This window comes from Staurois parvus, unplaced genomic scaffold (assembly GCF_062004578.1).
Source record: "Staurois parvus isolate SC_StPar_1 unplaced genomic scaffold, SC_StPar_1.0 ptg000581l, whole genome shotgun sequence".
Lineage (NCBI taxonomy): Eukaryota > Metazoa > Chordata > Amphibia > Anura > Ranidae > Staurois > Staurois parvus.
The window spans coordinates 7,186,836-7,202,461 of record NW_028318377.1 but is presented as its reverse complement, the minus strand read 5'-3'; the positions used below and the strand labels follow the sequence as shown (position 1 = coordinate 7,202,461).

Here is a 15,626-nt window from a genome sequence, read left to right as displayed (position 1 = left end):
TCTGAGCACCCCCCCGGGTCCTGGCTGAGTAGTGGTGTATTCTACTTCCGGGTCCTGCACGTGTTGGTGTGTAGGGGAGGCAGAGCGGTGCGGGGTGTACGGGGTGGTCATGCTCTTCTCCCGGGACATACCATGGCGGCGTCTGCAGGGGGTCAGCTTCGTGATGTTCACTTCGGAGGAGATCAGGTGAGTAGTGGTGCGGAATCTATCCTGTGTGTGGTCTAGGGGGCGCTGTGTGTGCTGCAGAACTCCTATGTGATGGCCCAGCTGTCAGAAGTATAGACACAGTGATGGGGTAATAGTCCGAGCTACTGGAACCTCCCCCATCATTACATGTCACCATGACAACAGTGCAGTTGTCAAGGCAAAACACTTTTTTTTTGTACAATTCCCCCCCTTCTTACCTGGTGACGGTACAGGGGTTGGACAAAATGATGGAACCGCCAGGTACAAGACTGAAATAAGTCGTTACCCAATATGGCGTTAAACCGCATTTGTCATCCAAGGTGGCCTGAATTCTTCTTGGAACTGACCAATATGTCTGGGAGGATGGAATCCGATACCACTCGTTCCAGTTCTCTCAGAGATGGCGGAGAACAAACCCGAACCTTGGTCTTCAAAATGGACCCTAGTGGCTCTTTGATATTGAGGTCCGGGGACTGCGGTGCCCAGAGAACATGCGAGACTTGGTCTGGTCATCAAACCATGATTGACAACACCAGCTGTGTGAATTGGAGCATTATTGTCTTGGTAAATGGTGCTGTCCTTGGGAGGCGATGTCTGCACCATGAGGGGCACCAAAAATTGCACATAGTCAAAGGGGCAGACTGACAACTCATGGGGCCCCCCGGGCAATAGGGGATCATGGGGCCCCTGTGTCCTTGCCCAAACTCAAAAAAGTCTATGAAAAAGGTACCAGGGGCATCTCATGGGGCCCCCTACTGACCCCGGGCAGTGCCCAAGTTTCCAAATGGTCAGTCCGCCCCTGCATAGTCACTGCAGTGATTCTACTTTTCAAGGTGATGATGGAGTATGCAGAATACCAAGATATGCCTGCCCGAACCATGATTGTGCGCCACCAGGCTACGGTTGTGCGCTACCAGGCTACGATTGTGCCATCACCATGCTTTACCGTTCACACAAGACAGTCCTGGTTGTAAGCTTGGGGCGGTGATTGCAACACATAAACATGTCTGATGGTTGGGAACAGTGTGAAGCTGGATTCATCGAACCATATTACAGTCTTCCATTGATCGATAGTCCACAATTTATGGGTGTTGCACCAGTCTCTCCTCTTCTGAGCATTAATATCGGCCACTAGTGGTTTGGCAATTGCAGCTCGCTCGGCAATGTTTTGCTTCTGGAGTTCCTGCCGCACAGTCTTTGAGGACACAGGCTTTGGAAGACTGAGATTGAGCTCTGCAGTCACTGTTGCAGCACTTGTTTTCTTATTCCGGGTCACAATCCTGTGCAATGTCCTTTTGTCTCTTTTGGTCAGCTGACTGTGTTGACTGCACTTATTCTTATCAGACGACATTTTCCCGGAAACTGTATATGATGTCATAACTTTTTATACTGTACATTGTGGCACGGTAAATAAATTGTCAACTTCTCAGAGGCACCAACAATCTGCTCTTTGAAGCTCAGTAAGCTCTGACATGACTCCGTATTACTAGCAGCACACGCAGTGAATGACGGAAGTGAGGCTTCCCACCTGTTAGTTAGGTGTCTCATCACACAGTGGAAGCAATGATTTCAAAGCAAAACATGTCCTCACTTTCATACCTGCAAATAGTGTAGCGTTTCCATTTTTTTTCGTCTAACCTCCTGTGAGATAGATATACATACATACACACACTTACGTGCACCTCGGTTTACAAATGCCTAGGTTAACGTAATTTTCAGTTTACGAATGAAAAGCCATTTAAAATAATGCCTCCGGTTTACAAATTTTTTTCACAATACGAAGTGTATGTCGGTGCCGATTTTTAAATGCAATTGCCGTCTTTTTTTTCTTCTTTACTATAGCTCACAGAGCTGTCACATTCCCCCGAGTTAAAGGAAGCATTGTTTCTTTTACCTTTTAAACTAAAAAGAAACTTTCTCTTTTAGCTGGGGGAAAGTGACAGCTGAATCTCTGAGCTATAGTGAATAAAAAAAAAGTGGTAATTACATTTAAAAGCCAACACCATAATAGATAAAAAATGGTGTGGGGTCCCCCCTCCCATCCATACCAAGCCTTTTCGGGTCTGGTATGGATTTTGAGGGGGACTCCCACGCCACAATTAAAAAAAAAAAAAATGGCGTGGGGGTCCCCCCCAAAATCCATTCCAGACCCTTATCCAAGCATGCAGCCCGGCAGGACAGGAAAGGGGGGGAGACGAGTGAACGCCTCCCTCCTGAACCATACCAGGCCAAATGCCCTCAACATGGGGGGGTGCCTTGGGGCAGGGGGGGCCTCCCATCCCCCCCAAAGCACCTTGTCCCCATGTTGGGGGACAAGGGTCTCTTCTCCACAACCTTGGCTGCTGTTTGTGGGGATCTGTGGGCAGGGGGCTTATCAGATCTGGAAGCCCCCTTTAACAAGGGGTCCCCCAGATCCTGCCCCCTCCCATGTGAATGTGTATGAATGAGAGAATGTGATGCCACCGCCCTGCCTCTCCACCTAATCTAATCAGAATGCTTTGTATTGTTCAGAAAATGTTGAGTGGCTGACCTCCTGTGTTCAGAATGCATCAGGCTTGGCCACTCAGTACGGGACCTGGAAGCAACTGGAGATCTTTGATGTAGCAAAATCTACTACAATGATTTCCAGCTTCCTGGGCCATCTGCTGGGTATGATATATACATTGTTGCATTGGACCAATGTAACTATATAAAATTATACCATACGTGCTATTCTTCTTTAAAGTGCTACTAAAGGCTATTTTTTCAGCAGCCAATATACAGTGGGGATCGAAAGTTTGGGCACCCCAGCTAAAAATTTGTATTAATGTGCATAAAGAAGCCAAGGAAAGATGGAAAAATCTCCAAAAGGCATCAAATTACAGATTAGACATTCTTATAATATGTCAACAAAAGTTAGATTTTATTTCCATCATTTACACTTTCAAAATAACAGAAAACAAAAAAATGGCGTCTGCAAAAGTTTGGGCACCCTGCAGAATTTATAGCATGCACTGCCCCCTTTGCCAAACTGAGACCTGCCAGTGTCATGGATTGTTCTCAATCATCGTCTGGGAAGACCAGGTGATGTCAATCTCAAAGGTTTTAAATGCCCAGACTCATCTGACCTTGCCCCAACAATCAGAACCATGGGTTCTTCTAAGCAGTTGTCTAGAAAACTGAAAATAGTTGACGCTCACAAAGCTGGAGAAGGCTATAAGAAGATAGCAAAGCGTTTTCAGATGTCAATATCCTCTGTTCGGAATGTAATTAGGAAATGGCAGTCATCAGGAACAGTGGAAGTTAAAGCAACATCTGGAACACCAAGAAAAATATCAGACAGAACAGCTCGCAGGATTGTGAGAAAAACAATTCAAAACCCACGTTTGACTGCACGATCCTTCCAGAAAGATCTGGCAGACACTGGAGTTGTGGTACACTATTCCACTATAAAGAGATACTTGTACAAATATGGTCTTCATGGAAGAGTCATCAGAAGAAAACCTCTTCTACGTCCTCACCACAAAAATCATCGTTTGAACTTTGCAAATGAACATATAGACAAGCCTGATGCATTTTGGAAACAAGTTCTGTGGACCGATGAGATTCAAATTGAACTTTTTGGCCGGAATGAGCAAAGGTACGTTTGGAGAAGAAGGGACACAGAATTTAATGAAAAGAACCTCTGTCCAACTGTTAAGCATGGGGTTGGATCAATTATGCTTTGGGGTTGTGTTGCAGCCAGTGGCACAGGGAACATCTCACAAGTAGAAGGAAAAATGGATTCAATAAAATTTCAGCAAATTTTGGATGGTAACTTGATGCTATCTGTAAAAAAGCTGAAGTTAAAGAGAGGATGGCTTCTACAAATGGATAATGATCCTAAACACACCTCAAAATCCACGGGGGATTACATCAAGAGGTGTAAACTGAAGGTTTTGCCATGGCCTTCACAATCTCCTGACCTCAACATAATTGAAAATCTATGGATAGACCTTAAAAGAGCAGTGCGTGACAGACAGCCCAGAAATCTCAAAGAACTGGAAGACTTTTGTAAGGAAGAATGGGCAAAGATACCTCAAACAAGAATTGAAAGACTCTTGGCTGGCTACAAAAAGCGTTTACAAGCTGTGATACTTGCCAAAGGGGGCAGTACAAGATATTAACTCTGCAGGGTGCCCAAACTTTTGCAGACGCCATTTTTTTGTTTTCTCTTATTTTGAAAGTGTAAATGATGGAAATAAAATCTAACTTTTGTTGACATATTATAAGAATGTCTACTCTGTAATTTGATGCCTTTTGGAGATTTTTCCATCTTTCCTTGGCTTCTTTATGCACATATATTTAGCTGGGGTGCCCAAACTTTCGATCCCCACTGTATACTCATTAGCTTAGTATATCATAAACTATTTCCTCCAAAACAGATGATTAATATTTTTTGTTTTTTCTTCAGTACCCCCCCCCCCATCCTGTTTAACTGTGTGCATCTTCCCCCAAACCTTCTCACAGGACAGCGCACATTTATTCACTGCTAATCCCCTGATTCAAGTCCCAACATGCCTTGTGACAATACGCATGTGTGTGTGTGTTGTGTTTTTTTTTCTCTTCTGTAGTAATATCTGGCTGCTTGTGATTGTAGATGCAGGTGGTATACCCAAGTCCCCATGTGGTCTGATCTCAGGAGTGAGCACGAAAGTGTGGCTCCTCAGGAAATGGTATAAATGGTAATATTTTTCAAAATGGCATTAAATATTGGGGAAAAAAAAGCTTTTAACCACTTCTGGACCGGTACGTTGCTGGACTTTGAGTGGGTATACCGGGATGAGGCCTATAGCTGCAGGCATCATCCCTTTATTGTTCTTATCAGCCAACGGTCGGCTGTTTTGTAAAAGCAAGCTGTTAAGCCACTGGATTGCTTTTACAAGTGGCAGGAGGGGACGTCCGCTGCCCATCGGGAGACCTGAGTATGCAGCCAGTGTTTCGGCCGGCTGACCATAGAGCTGATCGGGAACTGAAGCGGCCCCAATCATCTCTATGGTTTAAGAAACTGGAAGCGATGAGCATTTTGTCACTTCTGTTTTCCAGTTGTAAACAATTGATGTGATTTGTAAAAAGCATCAGATCATACCAATCCTGGTATGATTCGAAGCTTTTAAGGGCATAGGAGAGATCTGGAATCTAATAGACCCGTAAAGAGGACCTGTCACTACCTATTACTGTCACAGGGGGTGTTTACATTTCCCAGGATCACAGTAAAAGTGATTCAAATATTTACTTTCTTCCTTTTTAAAGTTTTCCCTTTAATTTATTTATTTATTTTTTTAAGTGCCCCCTGTTCCCCCCTTCCCCCCGCATTCACGTGCAAAGGCCAACGTGCGCATACATAAACAGTGATCACGCCACATATATGCGGTATCACTGCAAACGTCAGATTGAGCGTAATAATTCTAGCACCAGACCTCATGTGTAAATCTAAAGTGGTGACCTGTAAAAGCTTTAAAGTGTCCCTTATTGATAATAAAATGTACATTACGTACAGTTTGTCGCAGTTGTACAATGTATCTCTCTCTGTCCTTTCAGAGAAAAAAAAAAGTGTGTGTAAATAAGAAATAAAATAAATGAATAAATAAAGATAATAAAAAAATACCTAGATCAAGGTTTGATCTAGGTCTGTTCCAGAGTAATGCCCTGTACACAATATCCAAAGGGACGAGTGCAAAAATGTTTCTCGTACGATACCAGATCGTAAGATTTTCGTTTAATCAGTACAGTAGTTGCCTGAAAATACAACATAAATACAACGCAATACATGACTTCACTTTCAAAATTCTTTTCTTTCATAGGACAATTTTTGTATCTTTAGTAACCTTTTCACTTTCGATGTGAGACTAGCAGGCGAAAAAAAACGGCTGATCATTCGTCCGATACTCTCATTGTGTGTATGGGGCATTAGTGTTTTGGTCAAAGGTCAGGCCCAGGTGTTTTTTGTGGGTTTTTTTGAGTGGGGGGTCAGGCGTTTTTATGTTTTTTGTTTTTTTTTTTTATAAATTTTTGTATCCGTGCCAGTTAGTGGCAGAATTAAAAAATAAATAAAAAGAAGCAAATTGTGCACTATTGTTTCTGGGCTGTACTATGGGTACAAACAACAACTAACATACAGGTGAAACTCGAAAAATTAGAATATCGTGCAAAAGTTCATGTATTTCAGTAATGCAACTTAAAAGGTAAAACTAATATATGAGATAGACTCATTACATGCAAAGCAAGATAGTTCAAGACGTGATTTGTCATAATTGTGATGATTATGGCTTACAGCTCATGAAAACCCCAAATCCACAATCTCAGAAAATTAGAATATTACATGCAATCAATAAAACAAGGATTGTACATAGAACAATATCAGACCTCTGAAAAGTATAAGCATGCATATGTACTCAGTACTTGGTCAGGGCCCCTTTTGCAGCAATTACTGCCTCAATGCGGCGTGGCATGGAAGCTATCAGCCTGTGGCACTGCTGAGGTGTTATGGAAGACCAGGATGCTTCAATAGCGGCCTTCAGTTCTTCTGCATTGTTTGGTCTCATGTCTCTCATCTTTCTCTTGGCAATGCCCCATAGATTCTCTATGGGGTTCAGGTCAGGCGAGTTTGCTGGCCAATCAAGCACAGTAATCCCACGGTCATTGAACCAGGTTTTGGTGCTATTGGCAGTGTGGGCAGGTGCCAAGTCCTGCTGGAAAATGAAGTCAGCATCCCCATAAAGCTCGTCTGCGGAAGGAAGCATGAAGTGCTCCAAAATCTCCTGGTAGACGGCTGCGTTGACCCTGGACTTAATGAAGCACAGTGGACCAACACCAGCAGAGGACATGGCTCCCCAAATCAACACAGACTGTGGAAACTTCACACTGGACTTCAAGCATCTTGCAGTGTGTGCCTCTCCATTCTTCCTCCATACTCTGGGTCCTTGGTTTCCAAATGAGATGCAAAAGTTGCTCTCATCAGAAAAGAGGACTTTGGACCAATGAGTAACAGACCAGGTCTGTTTTTCTTTAGCCCAGGTAAGATGCTTCTGACGTTTGTTGTTCAGGAGTGGCTTGACAAGAGGAATACAACATTTGAAGCCCATGTCCAGGATCCGTCTGTGTGTGGTGGCTCTTGATGCACTGACTCCAGCCTCAGTCCACTCCTTGTGAAAGTCCCCAACACTTTTGAATGGCCTTTTCCTGACAATCCTCTCCAGGCTGCGGTCATCCCTGCTGCTTGTGCACCTTTTTCTTCCACACTTTTCCCTTCCACATAACTTTCTATTAATGTGCTTTGATACAGCACTTTGGGAACATCCAACTTCTTTTGCAATTACCTTTTGAGGCTTTCCCTCCTTATGGAGGGTGTCAATGATGGTTTTCTGCACAACTGTCAGGTCAGCAGTCTTTCCCATGATTGTGATTCCTACTGAACCAGACTGAGAGACCATTTAAAGGCTCAGGAACCCTTTGCAGGTGTTATGGCTTAATTAGTTGATTAGAGTGGGACACTTTGAGCCTAGAATATTGCACCTTTTCACAATATTCTAATTTTCCGAGATTGTGGATTTGGGGTTTTTATGAGCTGTAAGCCACAATCATCACAGTTATGACAAATCACGGCTTGAACTATCTTGCTTTGCATGTAATGAGTCTATCTCATATATTAGTTTTCACCTTTTAAGTTGCATTACTGAAATAAATGAACTTTTGCATGATATTCTAATTTTTCGAGTTTCACCTGTACACACGTGGTATCGTTGCAATTATCAGTTGCAGGAGAAATTATTTTGGGTTGTTTGGTGGTAGGTTATGGTAGTAGCAAGAAATATATACTACAGCTACATTTAAAAAAAGTAAACAAAACAAAAAAAAAACCTATTATAGGCCAGTTTTCCTTTTGGTAATAATAAAAAAAAAGAGATATCCATTACCATTTACCACCAAATGAAAGCCCAATTTGTCCTGAAAAAAAACAAGGTATAATCCACTTGGATACACGAAGTAGTTGTGATGATATGTACAGTTTTGCTAACACATGTCAAAGTTGCAAAATTGTGCTTAGGTGTTAAGATTTGTTTTACCCTTAGGCGTGAAGGGGTAAAGCATCCTTGTAACTGCATTCACTTTACAGATATCAGAGTGCTCTGTGTTTATGTACAAGGCTATGTTATACATGGGCCACTTTTTTTTTTTTTCAAGGAGTATCTTGCGGACAGCGAGATCCTGTGTACATTTTATACGGCCTGATTAGGCCTAATACGGTGTATTGTATCGAATTAGGGTCATGTACCCTGTGATGATATTTTATAATATATGATGATAATGTATTCTAAATACAGCTTCCTCTGATACTGGGCATTCCTTTAGGACCAGTTCACATCAAAGCGCAGTGCAGGAAACCCACATTCCATACGCGTTTCCTGCGCTGTGTTCAGAAAGCACTGCACTTACGATCTGCAGCAGTTGTTAGGGTTAACTTAGTGATGCCCAAAACGCAGGTCGCAAATGCAGTGCAATAGCCTGCACTGGATTGCATGGTACAGTAATGCACTGCTTTTGGTGCACAATTTCAGCCCGTTTAGATGAATAGGCTGAAATCGCACTGCACCTGGATCGCATGTAAGTTGCACAGCGAGTTCCTGTGGTGTGAACCAACCCTCAAAGTGTATGTCCAGCCAAAAAGGTTTTTTTTTTTTTTTTTTTTTTTTTCTTTTTCAGTTTTGGATAGAACAGACAATAGGTAGAACCTCCGTCTAGTTTTTGCAGCTCTCTGGAAGTTCTTTTATACAGATTTCCACTTCTCTGTCCGCTGATGATAATTTCATTAGACAGGAAGCATGGATGTGCAATTCCTATAGCCCAATGCCTTGGACATGCAGTTCGGGGTGCTGGGCAAGAGGTTCTCCTTTATATTTAGCCCTGCTGTGGGCAAGCAGCAAGAATTAGAGCCGACAGTCTGCTCTCTTGTAAAAGAGATCCGAGCATCAAACTAGCCACTGGATCACTTTTACAAGCAGCGAAGGGTACAACCCCCCCCCCCCCCTTCCGTGGGCTGTCACGTTGCACCAGGACACCCAATCGACCATCTGGTTCTACCGCCGACTGATCATAAAAGTGTACAAAGTTGGGAACCACTCTGTCCGCCTCTATGATATTGGAAGCGATAAGCATACATCACTTACAGTTTCTCCGGATGTAAATGGTGATATTTTTAAAAATGGAAAGCATTTGATCACACAGATCTTTTCTAGATCTCATTGACCCCAGATCTCTCGATAAAGCACACCTGTCACTGCCTATTGGGGATGTTTTCATGCAAAAATTAAAGCGACAGTGTTTAAATAATAAATAATTAAAAAAATTTTTTTTAAAGCATCCCAGTCCCCGCACACAAAGGCAAATGCATGTGTCGGTCCTGCACGCATGCAAACAGCAATAGGCCTACACATGTGATGCATCTCTGAGAATGTCAGATCATGGGCACCAGACCTCTTCTGTAAATCTAAAGTGGTAACATGTAAAGGCTTTTAAAGTGTTACCTATGAATAGTAAAGTGTGACAAGTTTGTTACCTATTTATTCAGTGTAACACCATCTTTTATATTTTACTAAAAAATTGGTTTTAGTATTGTGTTTTTTGCATTCAAATTAAAAGTGTATTTTCCCCCCCAAAAAAATTTGCATTTTGAAAAACTGTTGCCCAAATACCGTGTTGCATAAAAAATTGCAAACGCCACCAATTTATTCTCAAGACTCTCTGCTTTAAAGAAAAAAAAACAACAATATGTATATATAATTTTTGGGGGGTTCTAAGACAATGTAGATTGTCATGAGGGACAAGTAGATTGGAACCCCGATTTAGTCCTTGGACAAGTAGTTTTTAAAAAAATTTCCACAGTGAGGGAAAATCTGCAAAAGGGACACAGAGAGCACTAAAACCGGACTTAGACACAGTTAACATTTTGTAGATGTTCTTCATAACATAGAAAGCTTGCAGGTTCCTGAGTTGCCATCCTCCTCTTGACTCCTGTGTCAAGCAAGTCAAGAGGTCCCTATGGCACTTGTTCAGGGTCATTGACATATTCAGTGGTACAGGAAAGATGAGGATGACCCACAGCTTTTATCTTTGAAAACCGATAACAGAAACAGTGGTCACTTCCCCTATGTTTGTTATGATGGGTCCTTTAAAAAAAGAAAAGTTCCCCTGTGATGTGTTTTAATATATAAATTTGTGTGTATATGTGACGGGCTGTTGTTTTCTTCCATTTTAGAATGCTAAGTGTGAAGGCCATAACCAATCCACAATACATGGACAGTATGGGCAACCCCATGGTGAACGGCCTGTACGATCTCGCTCTGGGCCCTTCAGACAACAAGGAAGCATGCGCTACATGTGCACAGGATTTACGGAAATGCCCCGGACACCTTGGCCACATCGAGCTGCCATTAACAGTGTATAATCCGCTGCTGTTTGATGTAGGTGGTTTTGTGTCAGTGCTGATCATTTTCATTTGATGTCTGTCCACAGATGTAACACCATTCTGGATCTGATGTATTACAGCAGTGTTGATTTTAAAGCTGGACTCTTTAGTGCTGGTTTCCATTTCCTGCTGGTGGCGGTTGGGTGTGAATTAATGCCCAGCTGCCGCACATTTGCCTCTATGGGGCCCCAAGGTCCTGTGCTAAGAGCACATTCACTGTGCACTCCCAGCACACCGACTAAACTGTCACTGACAGCTCCCAGACACTGTTTGTGATTGGGAACCAGCAGGAGCTGCTCACGATTATGTGACCACTGTAACAGCCAATCCCAAGGATAACACGATCAGGAAACTGCCTCAGCCTTCTGGCATTCAGACCCACCTGGAGGCAGTGGCAAGGGGTTACATACACAGCTGAAATACATATTTACTGTTCAATCTGTAAAAGGGTTTTAACCGCCTCCTGACCGCCCTATAACAGAACTACTGCTGCAGGGCTGCGCAAAATCATGTGTGTGTATATATATATATATATATATATATATATATATATATATATATATATATATGTGATTTTTCTATTTTCGGGTAGGGGGTGCATGCGCCTCCCTACCCGCACCACTATTGGCTGCTACAGCTGTTGATCAAAGGGTCCTGGCTGGAGATTCCCCGCTGGCACCTGGCGATCACCGAGGAACACTGACAGGAGAGAGGTCTGTATGTAAACAATACAGATCTCTCAAAAAAGAAAAGATGCCATCCAGATTTGATACGGTAACCGTATCTAAATAGTATCTCCGACTCAATTAAAGTAAAAGTGTGGATTATAAACCTGAAATACTGTAACACAGAAAAAGTGGCAATTGACTAGTGCAAGACCTCCTGGAAAGTGGTTAATTGAAATCCTAAGTATGATCGCAACATATTCACCTTGTCAATGTCAACCTTTTTCATGATCTAAGCGATTGAATAAATACAATATCGTATCCACTTTTGTACTGATATATTACTCCGCATAGGATTTCAATTAACCACTTTCCAGGCGGTTTTGCACTAGTCAACTGCCTCTTTTTCTGTAATACAGATCTCTCCCCTGTCAGCACCAGCATGCTGCTTTTGTATGGCTCCTTTTGTGTGGCTCCAGCATGCTTACACCGTAAAACACACACAGCACAGTTTGTAAAACAGCACACAGTTAACACTTTGATTGCCCCAAATGTTAACCCCTTCCTGCCCAGTGCCATTAGTACAGTGTTAGTGCTTTTTATTAGCACTGATCACTGTATTAGTGTCACTGGAGATGTCAGTGGCAGTTAGTCAGTTCCCCCAGTGTCAGAATGCCCGCCGCAGTCCTGCTGTAAGTCGCTGATCACTGCCATTACCAGTGTGTGTGTGTGTGTATATATATATATATATATATATATATATATATATATATAATTCCAGTATATATACCGCCATTTGGGTGCAGCGTTGCATGACCGCGCAATTGTTAAAGTTACGCAGTGCCATATCGCAAAACATGGCCTGGTCAGGAAGGGGGGTAAATCCTCTGGAGGGCAAGTAGTTTAAGAGTCAGTCAGTCAAGTGATTGGCATATTCCTGCCACATTGCCTAGCCAGGAAGCCCACTGTGCTAGCTCACTTTGATTTTCTGTTTCCTGTTTCTTAAAGGCTAAGTTCACTTTTCACTTTTTTTTTTTTTTTTTGTGTGTCTTTTTGTTTTAAGTTAAACATTTTGTAAGGAGTCCAGAACAGGTCTTTTCCACTGCTATTCTCTCGATGGCATTAATGCAGTAAAGAACCACTATGATCAATAGGTCCCAGTTGTATATATGTAAAGAGAAAAAAAAATTCAAAATGTAATAATATTTCACTTACAAACGTTAAATGAATTCCGCATGTAAATTCAAGGATGTTTCCAACCGACAAGATGGCCACGATGCGCGGTGTGATGACATCATAAGCCGTAGCTCCACTCTTACTTGTTTCGTCATAAGAAGACATCATTAGGGGCGTGGCCAGCGACGTCCATCGTGTTTTAAATATCCGCTAAGCGGAAGTGCGTCTCAATCGCCAGCGCTCCAATGACCGGAAAACAAACACTGAGCGGTATAACGGATGTCATGACGAAACAAAGCGGAAATGTTACATATCGAGACCCAGAACAAAGATATACTGGAGTGACAACCGGGGAGCAAAGTTGTTCAATAAACTAACATCGGCCATTAATAATATAAATAAAAATGTGGTTGAATTACATCCTTACAATAGAAAGAAATAATGATAATATTTAAAAAAATATGTATAGGCTAGTCACATGCCATCTTGCGGTTGAAAAACATATAGCCGCCACCCCCCTCTGCCAATCCCTCCACTGGCTTCCGATTGCACAACGGATCAAATTCAAAATCCTAACACTGACGTAGAAAGCTGTCCACCATACTGCCCCGTACTACATCACTGACCTCATATCCAAGTACCGCCCAGCACGCACACTCCGCTCCTCACAAGACCTCCTTCTCTCTAGTTCCCTGGTCTCCTCCTCCCATGCCCGCCTCCAGGACTTCTCCAGGGTGTCACCCATCCTCTGGAACTCCCTGCCCCAACCCATCAGATTATCACCTACTCTCCTCTCCTTTAGGCGCACCCTGAAAACCCATCTCTTCAGGGAAGCCTACCCCACCCCCTGCTAACCTGCCGACCTCCTCCACTCTTCCTACCACTCCATCCCCCACAGCTGTCTCCTCCTGTACCACTATCCCCTCCCTCCTAGATTGTAAGCTCGAAAGAGCAGGGCCCTCGATCCCCTCATGTTTTGCATTGTATTGGTATTGTTCTGTCGCATGTTCTGTCCCCCTTTGTAATGTACAGTGCTGAGCGAACCATTGGCGCTTTATAAATACTGTATTATTATAATAATAATAATAATATAGCGGCTAAAATATTAAAAAAATATGTTAACAATTCATATATATACGAATAACATCTATTATCCCTCCATACATCAATAAAATTCAATACATCTTAATCTGATAACAGTATAATTTAATACATCTTGTTCCCACTAGAAAAATCTCGCTAGAAATCCATATTCAGACAATATGCTCCACTATTATTGATAAAAGCATTAACATCCCATTCATTATTTAAGCCAAAAGGGGCATAGTTTTCAACTTGTAAATCCATTGAGTCTCTAATTTGGAGATCTCCCTTCTGCCATGACTACAACGCCAGTTAGGAGTAAACCTATCAATAGCTAAAATACGTGTGCCATTAGGATTTTTCCCTTGGCACAAAGCATAGTGTTTGGACACACTGTGATTTGGAAAACCTTTCCGTATGTTGGCAAGATGTTCTTTAATCCTAGTTTGCATTCTACGAACCATGCAGCCTACATATTGTAGACCACATGGACACCGAATTAGATATACTACATTCTTAGAAGTTCAAGAGATGAAGAAATTAATATCATATGTGATGGAAGTGTGATTAGATGTAAAAGAGACTGCCTTTCTCCCCCTCAGACTATTAATCCTACAGACAGCACACTTCCTGCATGGTTAATATCCCTTCATTTGGCCAAAAAAATAATTTTCTTAGGGGGTTCAACAACATTAGGGGCAATATGTAATCTTAATGGGGGAACGCCTCTATATACAGTTGAAGGACGATACCTCTATCATTGATATTGGGGGTATTGATAAACTTATCCAAAGCGCTAAGGTCATCATTCCATAAGAGGAGAACATCATCTATGTACCTCTTCCAAAGTACCAATTCAGGCCTACATTCCCCATTGATGACGTCCTTGTCCCACCTGGCCATAAAAAGATTGGCCATACTGGTCGCAAGCTTTGCACTCAGCCACTCCACACTTCTCTAAGTAATAAGACCCCTTAAACCGGAAATAATCATGGCTCATGGCAAAATCCAAAAGTTGTAAGATACATTTTTATTGTAATTCAGGTAGGTCGGCATCCCTATGTAAAAAATATTCCACTGCATCCCTTCCATATTGGTGTGATATGATGGTATACAAAGAAGTCACATCAGCTGTAGCCAATATGTAACCATTTTTCCAATCCAAAGTATTTAGAATATGAATCACTTGTGTAGTATCTTTCAAATAAGCAGGGGTTTTAGTTACCAACGGCTGTAGAAAAGTATCTATATAACGACCCAGTCTAGCAGTAACAGAATCAATCCCACTTATGGGGCGTCCCGGAGGATTCAATGGATCCTTATGTACTTTAGGCAAATAGTACATAACCGGTACTCGAGGGGCCACAGGTACCCAGAAGGATCTTTGCTTCTTGGTTAATATTTTATTCTGATACCCCTCATTCACAATAGCCTGTTACTCTTGTAATTGGTTGCAACTTCCTTCTTACTGGCCTCCCTCGCCGCTGGCTATCCCCGCTTCAGTCGATCCTGAATACGGCTGCCAGACTCATCCACCTTTCCAACCGCTCCGTTTACACCACCCCCCTCTGCCAATCCCTCCACTGGCTTCCGATTGCGCAACAGATCAAATTCAAAATCCTAACACTGACGTACAAAGCCGTCCACCATACTGCCCCGAACTACATCACCGACCTAATATCCAAGTACCACCCAGCACGCACACTCCGCTCCTCACAAGACCTCCTTCTCTCTAGTTCCCTGGTCTCCTCCTCCCATGCCCGCCTCCAGGACTTCTCCAGGGTGTCACCCATCCTCTGGAACTCCCTGCCCCAACCCATCAGATTATCACCTACTCTCCTCTCCTTTAGGCGCACCCTGAAAACCCACCTCTTCAGGGAAGCCTACCCCACCCCCTGCTAACTTGCCGACCTCCTCCACTCTTCCTAGCACTCCATCCCCCACAGCTTTCTCCTCCTGTACCACCATCCCCTCCCTCCTAGATTGTAAGCTCGAAAGAGCAGGGCCCTCGATCCTCTCATGTTTTGCATTGT

At 42.8% G+C, this 15,626-nt stretch overlaps 1 protein-coding gene across 1 annotated transcript in view; it reads left to right on the top strand.

The window, feature by feature from the left end:
* The first annotated feature begins 30 nt into the window (after positions 1–30).
* Positions 31–15,626, top strand: part of POLR1A (RNA polymerase I subunit A) — a 148,009-nt gene continuing 132,413 nt past the window's right edge. The window contains exons 1-2 of the mRNA XM_089692295.1: positions 31–186; positions 10,460–10,664. Coding sequence (XP_089548421.1) covers positions 110–186; positions 10,460–10,664 — 282 coding nt within the window. The 5' untranslated portion in view covers positions 31–109. The remainder of the gene's footprint in view (positions 187–10,459; positions 10,665–15,626) is intronic.